Source organism: Benincasa hispida, chromosome 3, assembly GCF_027475165.1.
Source record: "Benincasa hispida cultivar pf3 chromosome 3, pf3_genome.v1.1, whole genome shotgun sequence".
Lineage (NCBI taxonomy): Eukaryota > Viridiplantae > Streptophyta > Magnoliopsida > Cucurbitales > Cucurbitaceae > Benincasa > Benincasa hispida.
In genome coordinates, this window is record NC_143480.1 from 48,372,107 (window position 1) to 48,393,535 (window position 21,429).

At 31.2% G+C, this 21,429-nt stretch overlaps 1 protein-coding gene and 1 long non-coding RNA gene across 2 annotated transcripts; one reads left to right on the plus strand and one right to left on the minus strand.

The window, feature by feature from the left end:
* Window positions 1–807: 807 nt before the first annotated feature.
* Window positions 808–7,828, minus strand: LOC120072923 (protein NRT1/ PTR FAMILY 5.6-like). Its single transcript, XM_039025461.2, has 5 exons — window positions 7,365–7,828; window positions 5,911–6,128; window positions 3,720–4,273; window positions 2,691–3,120; window positions 808–1,454 (listed from the first exon to the last, which is right to left on the minus strand). The coding sequence occupies exons 1-5, from the start codon at window positions 7,540–7,542 to the stop codon at window positions 1,008–1,010; spliced, it is 1,827 nt and encodes a 608-aa protein (XP_038881389.1). The 5' UTR covers window positions 7,543–7,828; the 3' UTR covers window positions 808–1,007.
* Window positions 7,829–14,490: 6,662 nt separating this feature from the next.
* Window positions 14,491–19,011, plus strand: LOC150037325 (uncharacterized). The gene is made up of 3 exons (XR_016528656.1): window positions 14,491–14,787; window positions 18,496–18,713; window positions 18,889–19,011. It is a non-coding gene; the product is annotated as an uncharacterized LOC150037325 (long non-coding RNA).
* Window positions 19,012–21,429: the final 2,418 nt, after the last annotated feature.

A 21,429-nucleotide genomic window follows, 5' to 3' on the forward strand; every position in this document is an offset into this window, starting at 1 on the left:
ATAGTGACATCATTGTACAACAAATTTGTTCGAAAGATAACCTGGCAGACTTATTTACAAAGGCATTACGTACCGCAACTTTTGAAAACTAGTGCACAACATTGAAATGCGGCAACTCAGAGATCTCAAATAATGTTTCCATGAGAGGGGAGTAAATATACTTTTTAAGAGCATGAGATTATATGAAATATGTATTCTTTTTCCTTCACTTTGATTTTTTTCCTAGTAATGTTTTAACGAGACTTTCATATATAATAGGCATCTAAGGGGAAGTATTATAAATATGTCAAATTAGGTATAATGTAGATGCCTATTATTAGTGTTCATTGGCCATATGGCACTTATCCATTACCCCATGTGTTGTCCATGTGTCTCAACAGTCCATGTAATCCACCCCCTACTTACCAAATTGCCTCTAAATAGTGGCATTTGATGGGTTTGAAAGACACATATTGGTAATCAATCCAAAAAATTGGAGGAAGTGGAGAAATTCATTCTTTGTTATTTATTTATTTTATTATATATTATTATTGCTCCTCAAATTCACAACATTTAGAAAAAATTTTCCTTTGTTTTTTTTCGTTTGGAGTTAAAAGGTAAGAATTGAATCATCAACATATAAAATAATAATTAAATTGAAATAACTATTTCCTTAATCTTTTTACAACTTTTTTTTTTTTTTTGTTCAACATATTTTATGACGACTTAATATTCAAACTAAACACCTTTCTATTTATATCGCATGTAATTTGAAAATAAAAATAATAGAAACCTTTGTGAACCTAATCTACAAAGTTACACAAAATATAATCTGTAAAGGATGAAAACATAATCTATTTTCATAATCAAGTCTACATAGATGATAGATGATGATTGGCTCTCATATTACTAATAAAAATGGTTACACATATTTAGATAAGCAAGTTCATTTTTGTTAAATACATAATTACCATGTTACCCCTCAAAACCATAAACTAAGATGTCCATTAATTTCCCCCAATTAGTGACTAAACCACAGAGTCCCCATTATCACGCGCTTCACCTTCGTAGCAATCGGCGACAGCCACGCGCCGCTGCACGTTCTTGTAAGAGTAGCGGCGAGCAATGAAGACATAGACGCAGAGATTGGCGGCGGAGACGGCGGCCAAGAGCCAGTAGAACTTGTCGAGGCGGCTAGTGTTGAGGTTCTTGCCGAACCAGCTGGTATTACCGGTCCGGCAGGTAATTTTGTCGACCACCGTAATGAGAAAGCTGCTGAGAAAACTTCCGGCGCCTATTACGCTAAGGTAAAATGCGATGCCGAGGCTTCTCATAGAATCGGGAACTTGATCGTAAAAGTATTCTTGGAGGCCGACGATGGTGAAGCCGTCGCCGAATCCGATGATTAGAAATTGTGGAGCTAACCAGAATACCGACATTGTTTGGGACCCTGTTTTTGGATTTTCGGCCACCACCTGGTTCAACAAATTAGTTAAAATATTGCAATTGTTACGATTTTTTTGTTTAATTATTTCAAATTTGGTTCTCACTATGTCTAATAATTACTCCTCATTCTTTTAATAGTTCTCTCTAAATTATGACACCCTCTAAAACATTAATTTCATAAGATCAAATACTTGTACGATATTTTTAAAGTCGATCTGATTTTTTCTTTATGTTGAGTTTAACAATATAAAATATAATTGAGTTAGGTTTACGTTAATAATATAATGAACTAATTTCAAAATAATTTTAAGAGTTTTGTAGCATAATCTCTTATGTTGGACACAAAATTAAAATTTAAAATTTATTATAGCTTTTAAAAATTACGAGACTTCAATACAACTTAATAATTCAAATTAAAGACTTTTTTTAAGAACAAATAACTAGACACTATTTGATAGAATGAGGTTTATCTCATGTTTTTTAAATTAAATACCTGTTTGAATTTTATGGGATCTACACCTTATTAAGTCATTGAATGACAAAAAAACTTAAGCTAATATATAGATCAAACTAAGTGGAAATCAATGTTATAAATTGAAGCTTATAAAGCACTAGTTTCACCTATGAGGTTCTTTGTTTTGTTTTCTTTTCTAATCATGTTTAGAAAATCTTTGTCTAGTTTTGATTATTTTTTAAAATGAACCTTGATTTTTGGTTTTTGAAATGTTGATTAAGTCAACTATTATATGAAGAAAAAATGCGATTAAATTTATGTCAACATGTCAACATTTTCACAAATATTTTTATATGTTTATGGATTTGACAACAATATAAGGATGATTTGATGGGAAAATAATTGATAAAAACATAATAAAAAAAAATAACAAAATGTGTAATATATTTTAACTTATTTTAAAAGTGCAAAATGTTTATTTACCAAGTTAAAAGTAATTTTATAAACTTTGTAATTTATATAATCTTATAAAATTCCACTCGTATTGATATTCCCAACACATTTGAGACATAATATTTTGATCAAAACCTTAGAGAAAGATAAAAATTATTGTAGGAAAATTATGAGAAAACGAATATTATTTTTTTAAATCAAGAAAAAAATTTAAGGATTATAAAACAAGACATTTTGTTTTGTTTTTAATTTTCAAAATCTAGTTAAATTTTGAAAACATCCCAGTAAAAAAAATAACAAAAACTAATATTTAATCTTAATTAAAAAAAAAATGAAATGATTATGAAATTGAGAGTACCTTTAGTCTCTTGTTCTCAACCAAGGCTGCAATGATCATTGTAGCAATGACGAAGAGCATTCCAATGCCAATTCTTTGAAGGATATTTATGCCTCTCTCGTTGCCGGTGGTTCGTCGGAGCATAGGCACCAACACCTTATCATAAATGGTGATAGACACGATCATTCCGATGGCGGCCAGACAGAAAATGGTGGTCGGCGGGAGAATCAAGCCGTCGCCGATCTTCCTGTTCAAATTGGCGGCTTGCTTTATGAAGAAAGTAGAGGTTTGGGCTATGGTGACTCCGAACGGCAGAGTGGATAACCAAATGGGTATCATGTTCAATATTAGCTTCATTTCTTCCACCTTCGTCACCGTCGTTAGCCGCCATGGACTTTGCTTCTCCACCGGAGCTCCGTTGTCTTCGTAAACCGCCGCCTTGTCTAGAAATCTAATAACCCAGACAACAATTTTTATTATTTCCCAATATTTAAGATTTTTTTTTTCTTTTTTACTAATGTTTCTTAAAAGATGTTTTCAATTTAAAATTTTCATTGCTTTACGATAAGTATAATTTTATAATTTTTTTTTTTTTAAGTTGAAAGTTCGATTATCTATCGCCTATTTGTTGTACTAATTCAAAAAAAATTTATGTCATTGAAGTATGTTAATATATATTCAATTTTACTAAATTTTGAGCAAAATTTGAGTGCTAATTCGGTTACACCCGTTTTTGCACTAGTCTTTGTCTCTTCGTCCAACTTTTTTATTTTTATTTTTGCTTTTTGTTTTGTTTTTGTTTTTTTTTTTTTTTTTGGTTAATTTTTCAATTCTTTCCAATTTCTTTTTATCTTTTCGTGTATTTTTGGAAAAAAAAAAAGTTATTTTTCATTAACTCGTTTGACAATATAAATTTATTTTCAATTAATCAATTGAAAATTGTAGGTTTAAAATAACAATGAGAGAAATATACATAACCTAAATTTGGAATAAATAGGACGTTGGGCGCAAAATCTAAAGTTTTATATATTGTTGGTTTTTATTGCTTACTTGAGTTTTTGGGTGTGGCACAAGAACCTTCCATGTGCATTATTTGCCGTCTTAGAAAATTCATGCAACAAAGAAGGACTGGAAGGGTGTGGAAGCTTTCTCTTTCGAATCGCCGCCACAAGAACCTGTAACAATGGTGTCAAAGGGCTTCCTGACGGTTGTCGATAACGATAAAATGGACGACCGATGATGAAAATAATGACAGAAATTGCCATCACTGCCGTGAGAATTACATCTGCAACTCCCCAGCCAACATGATCTTGTATGTAAACAATGATGGTTACACCAAACAAGAGGCCAGAGCAGAGACCGAAATTCCACCAATTAAAGTAAGACATTTTTTTCTTCCGTTCTTCGGAGTGATCATCGTCGAATTGGTCGGCTCCAAAACTCTCAAGAGATGGCTTGTGGCCACCGGTTCCTATAGAAATTAAATAAATAGCGAGGAAGAAGATGATCTCATGGATCTTTCTTGGTTCTGGACACACATTATCATTACTTTCACATGCTTTGAAACTTGGAACAATTGCGGACATGGTCAAGAGAATCAAACCCTGGGTCAAGAAACCAAACATCAAGTTTCATTATTTAAACTCCATTTCGTAATTATTTGATTTTGTAATTGTTCATTTTTTATTAATTATTTTCAGAAATCAAATTAAAATTTAAAAATAACAAGAGTTTTAAAAAACATATTTTTATTTTTAAAATTTAATTAAACATTTAATTAATTATTATAAGAAGTATAAAAACTATACTCAGAAAAATTTGAAAGAAACAAATATAAATTTCAAGACAAAAAACTATAAACAAAAGATTTCATTAAATTAAACTTGATATTTATGTTGGGAGAAAATAGTTTTTGAATGCTTATTTGGTTGTATCTCTTTTAACTTCTCATAATCTTTTGTTATTAATATTTTCATTCTTAACTCAAACAAAATATAATATGATATACAGTTTAACCAATTGAATTATGATTAAAATAGTCATTATTGTTATAATTATTGTTGTCCTAGAACAAATTTAAAAGTTTAAACTATATATATATGACTTTTGACTACAATTATATAATGGTGTATTTATAATATATTCTCTTTTCAAATATAATTTTTATTTATACACCAAAGACTTATTAATGTAGTTTATTTTAATTTAATGGCCCAAAACTATTATTTTTAATTAAATGCAATGGATATGAAAAGTAGACCAAATTAAAAAGTCAGCTCCCACTCACTGGCATATGTATGCATTATTTAAATGACACTGCAATTATGGAATAGCATCTTTGTTTAGTTCAACAATAAAATCTATTCCTTTTCTTTTCTTAAAAAAGAAAAACAATAAATCTCTTCCCTCTTATTTGAGGATATACATATTTTAATCTATTATATTATATACGAAAATTTTCATTAAAAAAAATAATATTTTAACCAAACATATATGGATCGAAAAGTATATTTTGACCAATGAAACTACGACGAATTTGGTTAAAAGCATCAAACATGAATGAAAACAAACTACAATATAAAGTTGAGTAAAATTAAAAACAAAACATCCAAAACTCCAAGTTATAGATCGAAAAGTATATTTTGACCAATGGAACTATAGTATTCGTCGAAAACCATGACTTAAAAATTGAGTTGTACATGATTTAAAATCAATTTTGGGTCATAAACTTTTATAAAAGTAATATTTTATTCCATGTAATAATTTAATCTTTATATACATTCAAACTTGTAACAATTTAGTTTCAATATTTTTAAATTTGTAACAATTTAGTTTCTCTACTTTCAAATTTATCTCAATTTTAGTTACTATTATGAAAAATCTCATCAAAATGAATTGTCGATTTTGATTTTGTAACAATCTAAGCTTTATAAACTTAACCCTTAATTAATTTATCAATATAATATACGAAATTTTATTAAATAATGTTAATAGTATTGCTTACTATAGAGATAAAATCAATACAAAGTGTATAGTAAGTGGACAATTAATACATTAAAATTTAAGATTGATTAAATTGTTATAAATTTAAAAATATATAAACTAAGTTGTTATTTTCAACGAAAATTGATGGATAAAAAGGTAGGGTTTAACCCAATTTTTTGTAAAAGTAAACAAAAATTAAATTTACAGAAGAAACAAAGTAATAAAATGAGGTATAGAAGGAAAAAGAAAATCTAACCAAAACGTAGAGAATAGAAGATAGGAGAACGGTGGTGTAGCGGCCGAAGTAAGCATCGGCGAGAAAACCGCCGAGGAGAGGCATCAAAGTGGTGACGCCCGTCCAGTAATTAACGCTTCTCGCCGCCGTCTTCAGCTCTTCATGAAGCACTTTCGTTAGGTAAATAATCAAACTTGTCGCGATCCCAAAATAACTCAGCCTCTCACCGAACTCAATCGCTGCATTTTTCCAGTTCAATTTTTTTTAATAACTATTTATCATATAATTTATTTTTCTTAATTATTTTAAATCCTAAAATTACTGAAAATATTTTCTAGCAAATTATCGTGACTTTCATTATTAAACGGTTAGATAATGATATTTTATTATATTCGTAAATAAATTAACTCATTTTAAAAATTGTTTTTAATAAATAATAATTCTTCCACTGCTTACAAAGAAAGATATGTGGAAGTGGTGGGAGTGGGACTAGCTTGAGAGTGATCAATTGAGTTGTCTTACAAAAAGATATCTTTTATTGACCATTATCTTAAACAACATATGCTGTCTTTCCCCTTGTTCTTCTTTTCTTTTTTTTACTCTTTTTTGAGGTTTTGTTCCAATAGTTAAAAAACTTTATTTAATTTGGTTTCCCTAATTTTTATAAATATCTATTTAAAATTTGGGAAACTATTTATTTTCTAAAACTAAATATAAGATTTTTAAATGAGTAGATTATTAAAAATCAACAAATTAGTATTTTTTTTTTTGTTTTTTAAATAATAAAAATAGCAATTAAAACAAATTCAGATTAAATAAAATTATTCCTACACGTAGTTTGGGGAGAGATTATTTTGTATTTTTTTCTATTACATTTGTATTTACTTCTTTGTTTCTAAGTCAAAATAAACATAATTCAATTAGAAAAAAAAATCTTTTTCTTTCCATCATTTTAAACAAAATTTAGATTTTGAATATTGTATATGATAAAGAAAGCATTGAAATAATACCAAAAATCTAAGTTAACTCACTCTTATTTTGATAGCTAGTTTAACTTTTATATAAAATACGTACATCGACCAAAAGATCTAAGATTCGAGTTTCTAGCTAAAGAAAACGCTAACTCTTCAATACTTCAACATCTTTTTTAATTATTTCAATCTCTTTTCATCATTTAAAGTAAAATTTGAGTGAAAGAACACTTTAAAGTCTTTAAAGTATAAGTAAAGATGAGAGTGAAAAAAATTCATTTTTCTATATATGAAGAGGACAATAATCTCTTTTACAGTCTAATTAGTAAAAATATCTTGTTGTTGGCCATTAAGAAAGGACAATTTTTTCAAAATAAAATAAAACACATGTCAAAAATTTAGTGATAGATAATACGACAACGGAGACGATAGAAAAGTAAAGTTGAGGGAAAAAAAAGGTAACAAGTACAGAATAAAAGGGGATGATTAATAATATTCCCTTACCGATGATGAAGAGAGAGGCTTTCCAAGCACCAGTAGAAGCTCTAAGAGGAACTCTCCCTTTGTAATCAACTGAAGAATCAGCAACCCATTTTTCATCATCGCCGCGGCCACCGTGGCCGCTGCCGCCGCCATTAACTTGTGATCTATGCAACTCTTCCTCCTCCAACCTTTTCATCATCTCTTTTAAAGTTCCAAAATCAAACTTTTCAAGTGAATAACTTGGATATGGACAACAACCCAAAATCTTGGATTTTAGTTGCTTCACTTTCCACTCTTTATATAGCCCAAGATGTTGCCCTCAAAACACTTTAATTTTTGACCCTCTATGGTAAAAAGGGTAAATGAAAGGCTTAAATGAACCAAGAATTTTTCTTTTTGGCTTCTTCTTCCTTCTTTTTCTTTGGTGTGTGTAGGTGGTTAGAATGGGGATAGCTGTCCATGTCAATTTCTATGGTGGGAAATTTGGAAAAAAAGATTAGAAAATAACAAAAGAGTATATTTGTGTACTCTCACTAATTAAAGTGCAGTGTTTAATTATATTCCTACTATTCCACCATACAATGAATTTAATTCAATTTCAAGGGGAAAAAATTATACTCAACCCTTTAATTGGTTTTAATTTAATTCTTTTCTTTTAAACATGGTGGGTACCCATTTGATTGGGAAAGAAATTAGTTTAGTACATATGTACTTAAAATATTTAATTAGAGATCAAATTAAGACTAAGAACCAAATTGTTGATATAACTTCAAATATTTTCAAGAAGTCTTTCCATAGTTTTTATATTGATAAAAAAAACAATTCATCAACATTTTAGTTTTATTTGAAATTCTGTCGCTTTTAAAATAATTGTCGGTAGATGTGCTTCTAGAAAAATGAGCGGTTGATAATTTTAATTTTAAATTAGACAAAATTTTGGTAAATTGATACTAAATTAGTGTAATTTAATTATGTAATTATTTGAAAAAATATATGATTTGAATTGCACCATTTTTATTTAATTAAAAAAATTATGAAATATTTTTTAAAAATAATTGTTATAAGAATTTAAACCAATTAAAATTTGGAATACATGTGAGAAAAATAATTAATAAAATGAAAATTTGAGATGAATAAGGGAAGGTGCCAAATTTTTAGAAAAGCAAAAATCTAAAAAGCTCCATTTAATGATTTTTGTACGTTAGAACAATTTTTAAACTGATTTTGGGTAGATTAATTAAGATTCTCCTATAAACAACTTTTCAGGATTTCAAAAGCAATTCCAAACAGACAGTCAAATGTGTTTCAAAAAAGAAGAATGATGTCTTCTCGGTTGTATCTTTTGAAATTTAGTTAAAAGTTTATAAACAAAATTCGGAAGAATCGAAAAGTTGTTAGAGACAATACTTTTTCTAAAATGTATTAAAAACATATTTTTTTAAGAAAAAAGGTTAATTCTCTAGAGAATATTGGGTTTGTTTGGATATTACTCTCATGCATGATCCATTATTAATTGATTTGGACATAATCAAAGACAAAATTTAAGGTCATAATATATAAAGATAACTGGTCGTTGAAAAGTCAAGGTGGAGTAGACATTCTGTTCAAAATAAAAATATTAATGAAAACATAATTTAATTAATTTGGTACATAATTCAATCAATAATTAGGACAAACATGATCTTCTTTATTCTGATTAATTTGGATATAAAAAAAATACAACTATAGAAAAGAGACTCTCTTTGAATAAAAAAAAATGTAGTTCATTTTATTACATTAAATTATATATTTTTTATTTTCTTAATCCTTCGAAACATATTTATAATATTTCATTAGGATGTTGATAACATTTTAGTTTTAAAAAATAAAATAAAACCTTGCTCTTGAATTTGATAGAATTTATCCATTTTTAGTTTCATCGAATTGGATAAGTGTTAGTACTATTTATTTCAAATTTGAAGTTCTGAGATTTGTACATCTTTTAATCGGCTTTCATATGTGGAATGGTAAAAAAAAAAAATATATGATCTACTTGAAAAAACGGAGGACACAACAAATAAAACAGAATGGCTGAATTGACTCATGGGGATGGTCTTCCAACCACAAAGTCGAAGACTAAAATCTATTCATATTCAATAAATTATAAATATAGTACTCGAGTTTACAAGATTTTCTTCAGGAAAAAAATTATAAAGTTGTAGAGAAAACAATACTTTTATAAAAAAAAAAAAAAATCAAGATTTTTCAATAGTCTATTCAAATTTAACTTATCCAACTCTATTTTGGTTGAAATCGGTGAATTTAGAGAAGCTTTAATCTAATATTAGTCTTTTAAAATTGGTAATAAATACGATATAATTGAAAGGTAAACATGAGTGCATCTTTAGATTACATCATCTTTATACATCTAACTAAATTGTCTGATCATATTTTGTCATGTCACAAACTCTTCTTATGTGAGTGGAACAAAATGCATAAAGATGAAGGTATCATATTGTTCATACTCGCTTAAGTCTAAAGATTTATTTGGTAAAATGGAAAGACTATGATATAAATTACCAATTTTAGAAATTAAAATTGAATTTTCCATTTTATTTTCTACATTTTCTTTATTGTTCTAACTTTCAAACATACATATGTGTCTGGTACTTGCTTTTCTTCCTCAATTTTTAGAATGATCTAATTTAAAAGATAATAAAGAAATAGTTAACAAATATTAATTTTAAATTTTGGACGTGTTTCTTCTTGAAAAAAACATTTTAAAATTTTAATTAAATTATAAATTTAGGTTTTGAACTTTGGGTTTAATTTGTGTCATATTTGTCTTTAGGCTTTTAAAATTTTTTAATTAGTTAGTGAGATATTGAATTTTTCAAAATTCACAGATTTACCAGATAAACAAAAATAAAAAGTTAGAATTCTACTGACATAAAATTGAAATTTATATCTAATTATTAAAAAAAAAATTTAAAAATTTTAAATTATACACTCAAATTTTAGAGATTAAACTTATAGTTTAATTTTTATTTCTCAAAAAGAACATATATAACTTATTATGGTGAAATTTCTAGTATATTATTCAAAATGTATATTACAAAGTATATGAGATGGGTAAACATACACAAAGTAAAGATATGGAATATTCTAAATTAACCTAAATTAAGGAGTATAATCTGCTAATTTACAAAGTAAGATATGTATGTATGGTAACACCCTCTCTCAAACTAAAGGTGGTAAAGTAGAGATCAACTTGAGTTTATGAAGCAACTGGGTGAAAGGTGTAGGTGACAACACTTTGCTGAAGATATCAGTAAATTGCTCTGCAGTAGAGATGGACTGTAGGAGGAGAGTGTTGTTCAAGAGATGGTGACGAGCGAAGTGACAGTAATTTTCAATGTATTTGGTGCATTGATGGAATACATCATTATGAGAAATCTGGATAGCATTATAATTGTCATAATGAAGTAGAGTAGCAGCCTATTGAGAAATACTCATAACAGCAAGGAGCCAGCGAAGCTATAGTAACTCAAAAATAGCATCAGCGAGAGCACGGTATTCAGATTATGTGTTGGATCTTACATCACCAAGAGATGAGAGAATCTCCTAAATAAAAGCAATAACCTTTCGTGGAACGTTGATCAGTGGGTTCACCAGCCCAATCAGCATTAGAGTAGCCAGATATTATTAAAGATGATTGAGAAGAAAATTGAAGTCTATGGCCAAGAGTACCTTTGACATTTCAGAGAATGCAAAGAACAGCAATAAAATGTTTAGACCTAGGAGCGGCCATTAATTAACTAACAATAAACAACATATGTAATATCTAGACGAGTCACAAGTAAGGTAAATGAGACTGCCAACCAGTTGTTGATAAAGAGTGGCATCTTCAAGAGGAACACCGTCAAATAAAGTCAAACGGACTCTAGTGGTGTTGATGATGTGGTCGAGTCAGTAATGTCAGACCGAGCTAAGAGATCATAAGTGCATTTAGCTTGAAACAAGTAGTAACCATCAAAGCAGAATGAGACCTCAAGGCCAAAGAATTAATTGAGTAGTCCTAAGTCTTTCATCCCAAAGTGGTTCACTGAATAGCTTTGTATGTCAGATAAGTCTAAGAATGATCACCTATAATGATCATATCATCTACATAGAGAAGGAGAAGAACAAAATCATGAGGGGTCTGACATGTAGAAAAAGTTGTATGATGGGGATTGGAAGTAAAACCAAGTTGAAGGATAGTGGAACTGAATGTGACAAACTATGCTCGTGGGCTTGTTTCAGACTATATAAAGCTCGATGGAAAAGACATACTTTCTAAGGTGGAGGAGTTATGCCAGGTGGAGGTTTCATATATACCTCTTTAGATAGAGTGCCATTGAGAAATCCATTTTTAACTTCCATCTGCAAAAGAGGCCATTGTTTGGCGACTGCAACAGATAAAAGACAGTGAATAGAGGTCATTCGAGCTACTGGAGCAAATGTATCTTTATAGTCAATGTCGTATTCCTAAGAATAACCTTTTGCAACAAGTCGAGCATTCAATAGAGCCATCAAAACGTGTTTTTATTTTATAGATCCACTTAAAATAGGTGGGAAAACAGCAGCGGAGACAGTTCAACTAAAGACTGAATAGTGAAAAAACAATGAAAGTCTTGAAGTTGATGGAGAGGTTAACTTACCCAGGTGGATTGAATAATAAGAATGACTGATGAAGGTTTAAAATCAGTAGTGAAGACAAATGTTGATGTTGGGAGAGCAGATTGAGCAAGCTGAGAGGTGGGTGCGAGGTTAGATGAAGAAGTATCATTGGATTCCAATGTTGGGTCTAGGAGAGGATCTGGGAGAGAAGAAATGTGGTTGGGTGGGTCAAGTTCAGGAAAAATGGCATTGGGTCGGTAAAGAAAATTTGTGAACTGAATAGAGAGGTATGGAAGGAGAAGAGACTGAAAAACTTACGATTCTCCAAAAAAGTAATGTGATTGGAAATACACATTTGTCTAGAGATAGGATCCCAACAATGAAAACCTTTATTTCAATTCCATAGCCAAGGAAACAACATAAACGGGCACGAGGTTCAAGTTTGGTATGTTCATGTGGATGTAAAAGAACAAAACAGGCACAACTAAAAACTTTAATGTGGGAAAATGAGGAGTACCATAGAGACGTTAAAAAAGAGAGATGTTTTGGAGGGCAGATGAAAGAAGACGACTGATGACCTAAACAGAAGTGAGGGCAGCTTCATCCCAAAACTTCTCAAGATAAGAAGCAAAGAGAAGTTGGGCACAGGCAGAATCCAAAATATGGCGATGTTTGCACTCTACTTGACCATTTTGTTGAAAGGTGTGAGGGCATGAGCATTGAACATGAGTGCTTTGTTGGCTGAGAAAATAGAGGGGAATTGAATCATTGTACAGTTGTACTCCATTGCATTATATGCACGAAGAACGTTGATGGTTCGAGAGAATTTTATTTAAACCATATCAACAAAATCAATATAGACTTGAGATAAGGCATAATGACTTTTTAGAAAATATATCCAGGTAAATCAAGAATAATCATCAATGAATAAGATGAAGTATCGATAGACATTGACAGTGGGAGTAGGAGTAGGATCCCAAACATCAGAATGAATTAATCCAAAATGTATATCACAAGTGTTGGATTTAGTGTCCTAAATCTCGTTCATCTTGTAGTTTGTAATTTTATAAATGTAAATTATTTATTTAATAAGATAAGAAGTATTTTATTTAACATTAGATAGCATTAACTCAATCCAATAAACTAAGATCCAAGGTCGTTTAATAAAACTTGAATAGTATGTGGTAGACATATGAGTGGATCGTATTCAACTAATGACCTAAAAGGTCTGCATTATATGGTTAAGGTTGGGTGTCTTATCTTGTTAATACTGTAGATACAGTGCTTTTTATAAATGTTATATGAGTTGTAAATGTTACAGACAATATGATCCATATTGTTCATGTGGAGACATGTGAGTGGAGGTATCCTACATAAAGAGTTTATATAAGACCGGACCACGAAATGATTAGTTTCTCAATATAACACCGTTGCTTGAAGAAACTAACTTTTCACTAGGATGACCATAGGCAACTTGACCTTAATTCTGATTGAGTTGTGAACTCCTTTCTAGGAGGGCAAACCTTTTATCTGCATGAGTGACAGTGGCCTGTTTCATCGACTCAATATGCCTACAATTTTGGGGCTTTTTCCAAGTAGGGAGTTGGGAACACAACTATACAAGATGGAATTCACTTCTTCCCGTAGAAAGGAAAATTAGATAAATTGCTCTTTTAATAGTTGATTCTAGGTCTTGAACATTGAGGTCTCACCTTCTCATTAGCACGAGAGAGGTTAATTTATAGTTGGACTATAAATTGTTTGTTCATAAGAGGAATCAGTGGTATTTACGGAGTTAGATGTAACTATAGGGTTAAAATGGTAATTTTGACCTAACTGTAGTCACGAGCAATTTGTGAATAGTCTACCTACTGTTGATTGGTCATATCCAATGAACAAAGAAATATATCTATAGTGCAAAGAGTGTAATTTTTTATTTTTAGTGAAGTGACCGACAATTAATGAATATTAATTAATCCAATTAAAGAGTTTAGTTGATTAATCTCATATCATTAGAGCTTCTAATCTGTAAGTTCATAAGGTCCCCTTGTTAGCTCACTATGGATAAAACCAAGGAATAATTGTTTTTGAAATAATTTGAATTGTTCAAACTATTTATGGAAATTTAAGTAATTAATTATATTAATACGATTAATATAATGTATAATGTATATTGATATATTATAATATATAGTTAATTATAAATACGATTTGTAATTAAAACTATATAATATATGAGAGAGAAAAATATTTGAATAAGATTCAAATATTTATATAAATAAGATTTATATAAAAACTATAGGTTTAAATTTAATGTGATTATGATTCATATTAAAACTATAAGTTATTATAGAGATTTGCATTATAATTTGATTATATGATTTTTTTTATTTAATAGCTAACCATATAATATATATTTAATATTATTATTAATTTAATAATATGATAACTCCCCATGATAAGGGGAGTTATTTTTGGCAGATCGTGAGAGGGGGTTATTCCCTTTCCCTCCTTCATCCTTAACTTAGTTTTTTTTTTTTTAGGAAAAGTAGAATTATGTAACTTTTCATTTGCAAAAAAAATCTCTCTCAGACTTCTCTCATCTTTCATTCCCTCTGCATAATTTCTCTCTATCAAAATTTGGTTTGGAGCCCACACGTCCAAAAATCCGTTTTTCCCTGAGAATAAACAGGGTTTCATTTGTGGTGGTATTCTTGCTTGGAGTCTTTACTGGTATTCGTTCATGACCTTGGAGAATTGTGCAGTGGAATTTCTTCGACGTTCTTGACGAAAGTGATCTTCAAAGGTATTATTTTATTTGTAGAAATTTGTATGCCTAACCTTTGTTTCTGTAAAATCAATTTTTGATTTTTCCAATCCAATGTCAAAGACACAATCGGTAAAAGCTTCCGCATTGGGATTCAATCCCTTGAACAAGAAGAGATGGATGGGAAAAAGATAAAGTAGGCTTTTTCGCGAGTTTACAATTTAAACTGTCAAAGGGAGAAAATTTTGAAACATTATTTAAATTTTCAATAAAAACTAATTTGCGAAGTTTTCTAGAGGAAGCATGACCAAGACAGAGGTGTTATTGATATATATAACAAAGTTAGTGACAAGCGCAGAGATAGATTGAGAAACAATAAGCTAAAAAGAAGTTAGCTCGAGCAATCGTCCTATCTTGTGCCTCATACCATCTATTTGTCTTGTTTGCAGATCTGAACCCAACAACCATTAAGGAAGAAACAAACATGTAAACCAATATCACATAATTGACCAACAAAGACAAGATTAAAATTCAAATTAGGAACATGATAAGTATTTGGAAGATTTAAGATTGAGCTGACAATAGTACCGATGTGAAAAATAGATATGCAATTTCCATTGGCAGCATAAATGAAGAGGGGAGATGGAATACATTAGTGAAATATCAGAGGTCATATGGTTTCAATAAGCAGAATTAAAAAGTTGGAATTACCTGATTTGGCTGCAAACGTAGAGAAATTTGAGAAAACTATATTTTCTAATAAGTCTATAACATTATTAATTGGAAACCTAAGAGGAGAAGGGTCATTAGAGAAGGAAGCAACAACAGCAACAGATGATGAACTAGCATTAGAAAAGTCTCTTAGTCTGTGGATCTACCCAGGTGGCGAGGTGTCGAGTAGGACAATTGTTTAAAATATGGCTATGTTTGTGACAATACCTGCATTTAATTGTAGAACAATAAGTAGATTTATGACCATGTAGTTTATGATTTGTGGCAGTGAGAGGGTCATAAATATTTTCCATAAAAGAATTTTAAGTCTAATAATCCAGACTAAACCAATTGAACTGAACCAAAATGGTTTAACCCAACCAAATGGACCGACCAAAAAATGGACCAATTAGACTGATTCAAGTAAATGAATCGTTAGATGTTGTTGAATTTTTCTTATTCAATTGTTGATTTTGCATTTAATTAAATCAAATTTGAAGATAGCTTCACGGATGTAACCCACAAATCCCAAAAAATCATATCTGAATGAAAAAAAAAACTATGAAATTGAAGTGCGTGAATGTAACCCAAAAAACGTATCTCCCATGGAACTAGAGTAGAAAGACAAACTTCACGAAACAGATCTGAAGCGAACTAGAACGGAAGAGATTTTGGTACACGAACAGAGATCCATGGTAGTCGATCTGGTATCGACGGAAAAGGATGAGCAGAGACTGACGTTCGTATAGAGAACCTCATGGCAGCCAAATCTTTGTGTGGATCTGCAAAGGAAAGTCGATGAAGATGCAACAGATCTGAGATGACGGCTGAACGGACAGATTTAAATCGACTGGTGCAAGGAAGCAGGTGTAAAAGCGTCGGATTTTGGGGGCAGGTCCAGATGAGATGTCAACTGGCCACGTACATCAGATTGGAACTAGAATGGAGCATAGTAGAGTAGCAGTAGGAGGAACAGGGCGGCGGTGGATGAAGTGTGATCAGAATAAAACCCTAAGCTATAATACCATGTGGTGATATTTATGGTATATTGTTCAAAATGTATATTACAAATTATATGAGATGGGTAAATATACATAAAGTAAAGATATGGAAGATTCTAAATTAGCCTAAATTGAGGAGTATAAACTGCTAATTTACAAAGTAATATATGTACATGTAAACCCTTAAACCTATTTTATTAGTTAATCATGTTTAAGTTCCTTAATTACGTGTTAATTATCTTAATTATGTGTTTAAATTTTTATAAGCATGTGGTTATAATGTTGGTAGTAGAGAAAATTATATGAAGGTTATAATAGTATGCGTGTGAGGTAGAGATGAGAAAAATTTTCTAAGTCTTGAAAGGGAGTGCTCTCAACCAAAGGACAGCCAACGCTTAGACAAAATTTGGGAAGGTTAAGGCAAATGAACGAAAATGTGGTGCCAGGTTGAAAAAGAAGTAGGAATTTTCCTAAGTGCTAGAAGTTGTGCTCTCAGATAAGATATGAAAACTAACACTTAGAAGGGAATCAGAAACGTAAAAGTAAGGAACACATGAGCGTTTGTAGGCTTAAGAGCCTAAGAGTGGGAATTGGCTAAGGGTAACAAAAGGTATGCATCAAGGGCCTTTAGAGGCCAGTGAAGGCTTAGGATGGATAGTATATGGGTAGTTAAGTCTACCTAGGTGAATGTATGGTAGACGTTGAGGTGTATTAGAAGTTAATGGAGATGTTTATAAGCAATAAGCCTAAGCACGAGTGTCTAAGGGTAAAGCCAGCATATGCGTTGGTTAGTGATGCATGAGAAAGGGAATGTGATGTTAGTCGGGGTGTGCGTTGACCGAGAAGAAAGACAAAATGAGACACAACCCTGAGCATTGATAAAGGATTTAAGCATTCAGCTTCATCATTCAATTAGTGGGCTAAATGGCATGTTTAAAACTATGTAAATGAGTTAGTGTGCCAGTTGTCATTTTAAGAAAGCCCTATAAGCATGAAGCCTTAGTATAAAAGGAGACTTTGATTTGAGGTTCTTGGTTTAAGCATTCTACTCGAGCTAAGGAATGAGAACTTCTACCAACTTGAAGCCTAAACATTAAAAGAGTTGAAACAGGGCTGCCAAAGGAAAAAAAAAATCCATGGAATTGAGCTGAAGGTTGAGGAATTTGTTTATGTGTTCAACAATTTTTGGCTACCCAGACGAGTCAAAATGATTGATAAGTTCCAAGCTCGTAAGGAAGAACCAAAGGTTGAGATTCTAAGGTAAGTTAGTTAAGACATTTAGAAATGAGTTTTTAGAAGGAAATTTTATGAGATTATATCTGGAATTTAAGTTATTCAAGCTGAAAGTGAAATTTTGAATTTTGGTTGGATGAACAAGCAGGCGGCTGTAACCTACGCATAAGAAAGCAATTGACCAGTAGAGGCTAACTATGAACAAGCATCCATTGCATAGGCGAGATAGTCATGTTCTAATGCCTAGGAGCCTATTGTGTTCAAACTGCCACCCACCAAGTTAGTTACAAGGTAAAAATTTGGTTAAGTGTTGTAATTCATTAAGTACAAAATACTGAGAAAGCATCGAGTAAAAAGGGAAATAAGATGATGCGTCGAACTAGGTTTGAGGCTTAGCATGTGTTACCTTAAATAGTAAGTTAAGCTTGAGAGGGAGCTAAGGCATTAATCAAGACTCTTATTATTCTTACGGGGCAGACGCGTATAAGGAAGGCCTTCAACCCTTTGAGGGAGTAACTCAAGATAGTGAGTGACTAGTTTTCAAAATATTTGTTAAGTGTTTTACTTATAAATTTCAAATGCACAGTTACTTTTATTTTTATGTTCCAACGCATGTCTTAAGTAATAGGAGTCGAATATGAACGCATGATAATGATTTAAAGACAGTTTTTACTTGTAACTTCTATGCATTCCAATTAAGTTTTATGCGATGTTTATCATTAGAATGAGCTATTTAATGATTCCTTTAAGCATGATAAGTATGTTGTTTTATGATGTTAACATGTATGTTTGATATGTAAAGCCTACTCCTGAGCATTTCTACCGAAGGCGTGGTAAGGTAAGAAGGATCCTACTCAGTTCTACATGCATGTAAGACCTATGTTATTGACGTGGATGAGATCAAGCAAAAGGACTCTCTCTCAACTAAGGTTATTAGAGATTGAACAAAAGGGCTCTCCCGCATGTTCAGGCAAAGGAATAGAGGAATTTACAGGAGATGTTGATGAGATTTAATCCAAGGTTTTCCATGCTATGATTTTATATTTTTAAATTTATATTTCCAAACCCTGAAATCTGAATGTAAATATTTTGTTCTAAACATGTTTATATCATAAGTTATGAAAATATGATTTATTTAAAAGAAGTCACTCATTGGGAATTTTAAGCTCAACTTTTTTAATGTTTTCCTCCCCAGGTAGTGATCGACGTTTCGAGGATGAGAATCTAGGAGAAGTGGGCTTTGACTATTTTGGATTTATGAAAGGGAAAGGAGATTGAGAGAGAAGAGGATGAAGGAGAAAAAAAGATTTCATAGAACCCTATGTGTTTTGTCTTTCAAGAAGAAGAAGAATGAAGTCTCTCCTCCACTCTTGCACGTTGTGCAGAGAATAATGGGAGGGAGTTATAACTTCCTCCCTAAAAATAGTTTTTTATTATTTATTAAAAATAAAAATAATAAAAATAAGTTTAATGATAAACTTTAATATATATATATATATATATATGATAACTACTTTATCATATAATATATATTAAACTATATATTATATCAAATATAACATATAACCTATAGTCCAATATCGTATCCAATACAATATAACCTATGGTTTAATTCTCTCAACAACGATATTTAATATAAATCTCATTTATATTAAATTTAATTATATGAATCCAATTCACATAACTAATATTTAAATCATATTCAAATATTTAAATGTCTCTCAAAATAAATACTTATATAATGTATCAAATACAGTATAGTAATTGTATCATATATAATTAAAATTTAATTAATTATATCATATATAATTAATTCTCTCAATTAATTTGAATAATTCAAATTAATCCAAAAATTGATTGTCATTAAATCCCGTTGAGCTACCGAGGGGACCTCATACACCTATAGTTTGAAGCTTCAACTGTACGTGAATAATTAATTAAACTCTTTAATTAAATTATTCACCATCTGTTAACTATCAGGCACTCTACTAAAGACCGACAACTGCACTCTTTGCACTACAAATTTATTTCTGTGTCCTTTGGATATAATCAATCAACAGTATATTGACCCTTCACAAATTGCTCGTAAGTACGATTGAGCCAAAATTATCGTTTTTCCCATGAAGTTGCATCTAACTCCTTAAGTACCACTGATCCTTCTAATGAACAATAAATTATAGTCTAACTATGACCAAACCCCTCTCGTGTCAGGAATGGATTTTGCGCCATATTGTTCAAGCCCTGAATCAGCCGTTAAGGGAGCAATTTATCTATTTGCCTCAACATTAGAAAATGAGTGAATTCCTTCTTGTGTAGCTGTTTTCCCAGCTCCCTAATCAAAGGAATCTCCAAAATGGTAGGCTTGTTGAGTCAACAATCTGGCCATTCTCACCTATACAAGTCAAAGGATCGCCTTTATAGGCAAGAGTTCACAATTCACTCACGATTCAGGTCATGTTACCTATGGTCATTCTGGTGAAATGTAAATCTTTATTATGAACGACATTATATAATGAGATTCAAATTTCGTGGTTCGGTCTTATGCAAATTCCTTTGTATAGAATATCCCCGCACATTGTCTCCACATGACAATAATTGTAACATCTACAAAAGAAGTCATACTCATAGTGTCACCAAGATAAAGTATCCAGACTTATCCATCTACTACAAAGCATTTAGGTTATCTGTTAAACATGATCCACCCGTATGTCTCTACATGCATGTTTAAGCTACAAGATAATCTTGGATGTTAGTTTATTGGTTTGTGGTTAATGAAACTAATTTTATAATAAAACATCATATATTTTATTATATAAATAAAATGTTTGTACAATACTATTACAAACTATAGGACCCTACGAGATTTAGGGCATCAACCCTAACAATCTCCCACTTGACCTAAAGCTAGTGCGGTGTACAACGTAGAAGTCAAACTAAAATACAAAGTACATAAATCAATAAACTAGGGCATAACATGCACCTAATACAAATCTCCCACTTGCCCTAGTCTAAATGTGACCTGTCCCATAGACCCATACTCTGTAGGTGACTCTCAAATAGCTTAGTTGTGAGGGCCTTTGTAAATGAAGTAACATTGTGCTCCAAAGTTATCTGCATGATGATCATGTCCCCTCGATGCATATCTCTCGTATGAGATGATACTTCTGCACTATGTGTTTTCCCGTTTACGACTCCTAGGCTCTCGGGAATTAACCACAACACTACTATTATCACAATAAAGTGTGGTGGGCCTTGACATGTCTGGAACAACTTCAAGATCAATCAATAAATTCTTGAGCCCAACAGCTTCCTTAGTAGCTTCACAAGTTGCTACAAACTCAGCCTTCATAGTGGAGTCAGCAATGCATCCTTGCTTGGTGCTTTTCCAAACTACTACCCCTTCTATTAAGAGTGAACACTGATCCTGATGTGGATTTCCAATAATCCTTATCAGCCTGAAATCAGAGTCCATGTATCCTGTAAGGATCAGATCCTTAGAACCATACACGAGTTTGTGACCCTTGTTCTCCATAGATTCTTGAAGATATTCTTAACGGTGGTCCAGTGATCATATCCTGGATTAGATTGATATCTACTGATTATCCTCAGTGCATAGCAAATGTCAGGTCGAGAACATAATATTGCATACTAATTAGGTTGCCAATAGTCAATACATAGGTAATCCATCTCATTTCCTCAACTTCTTGAGGTGTCTTAGGACATTGTTCCTTAGACA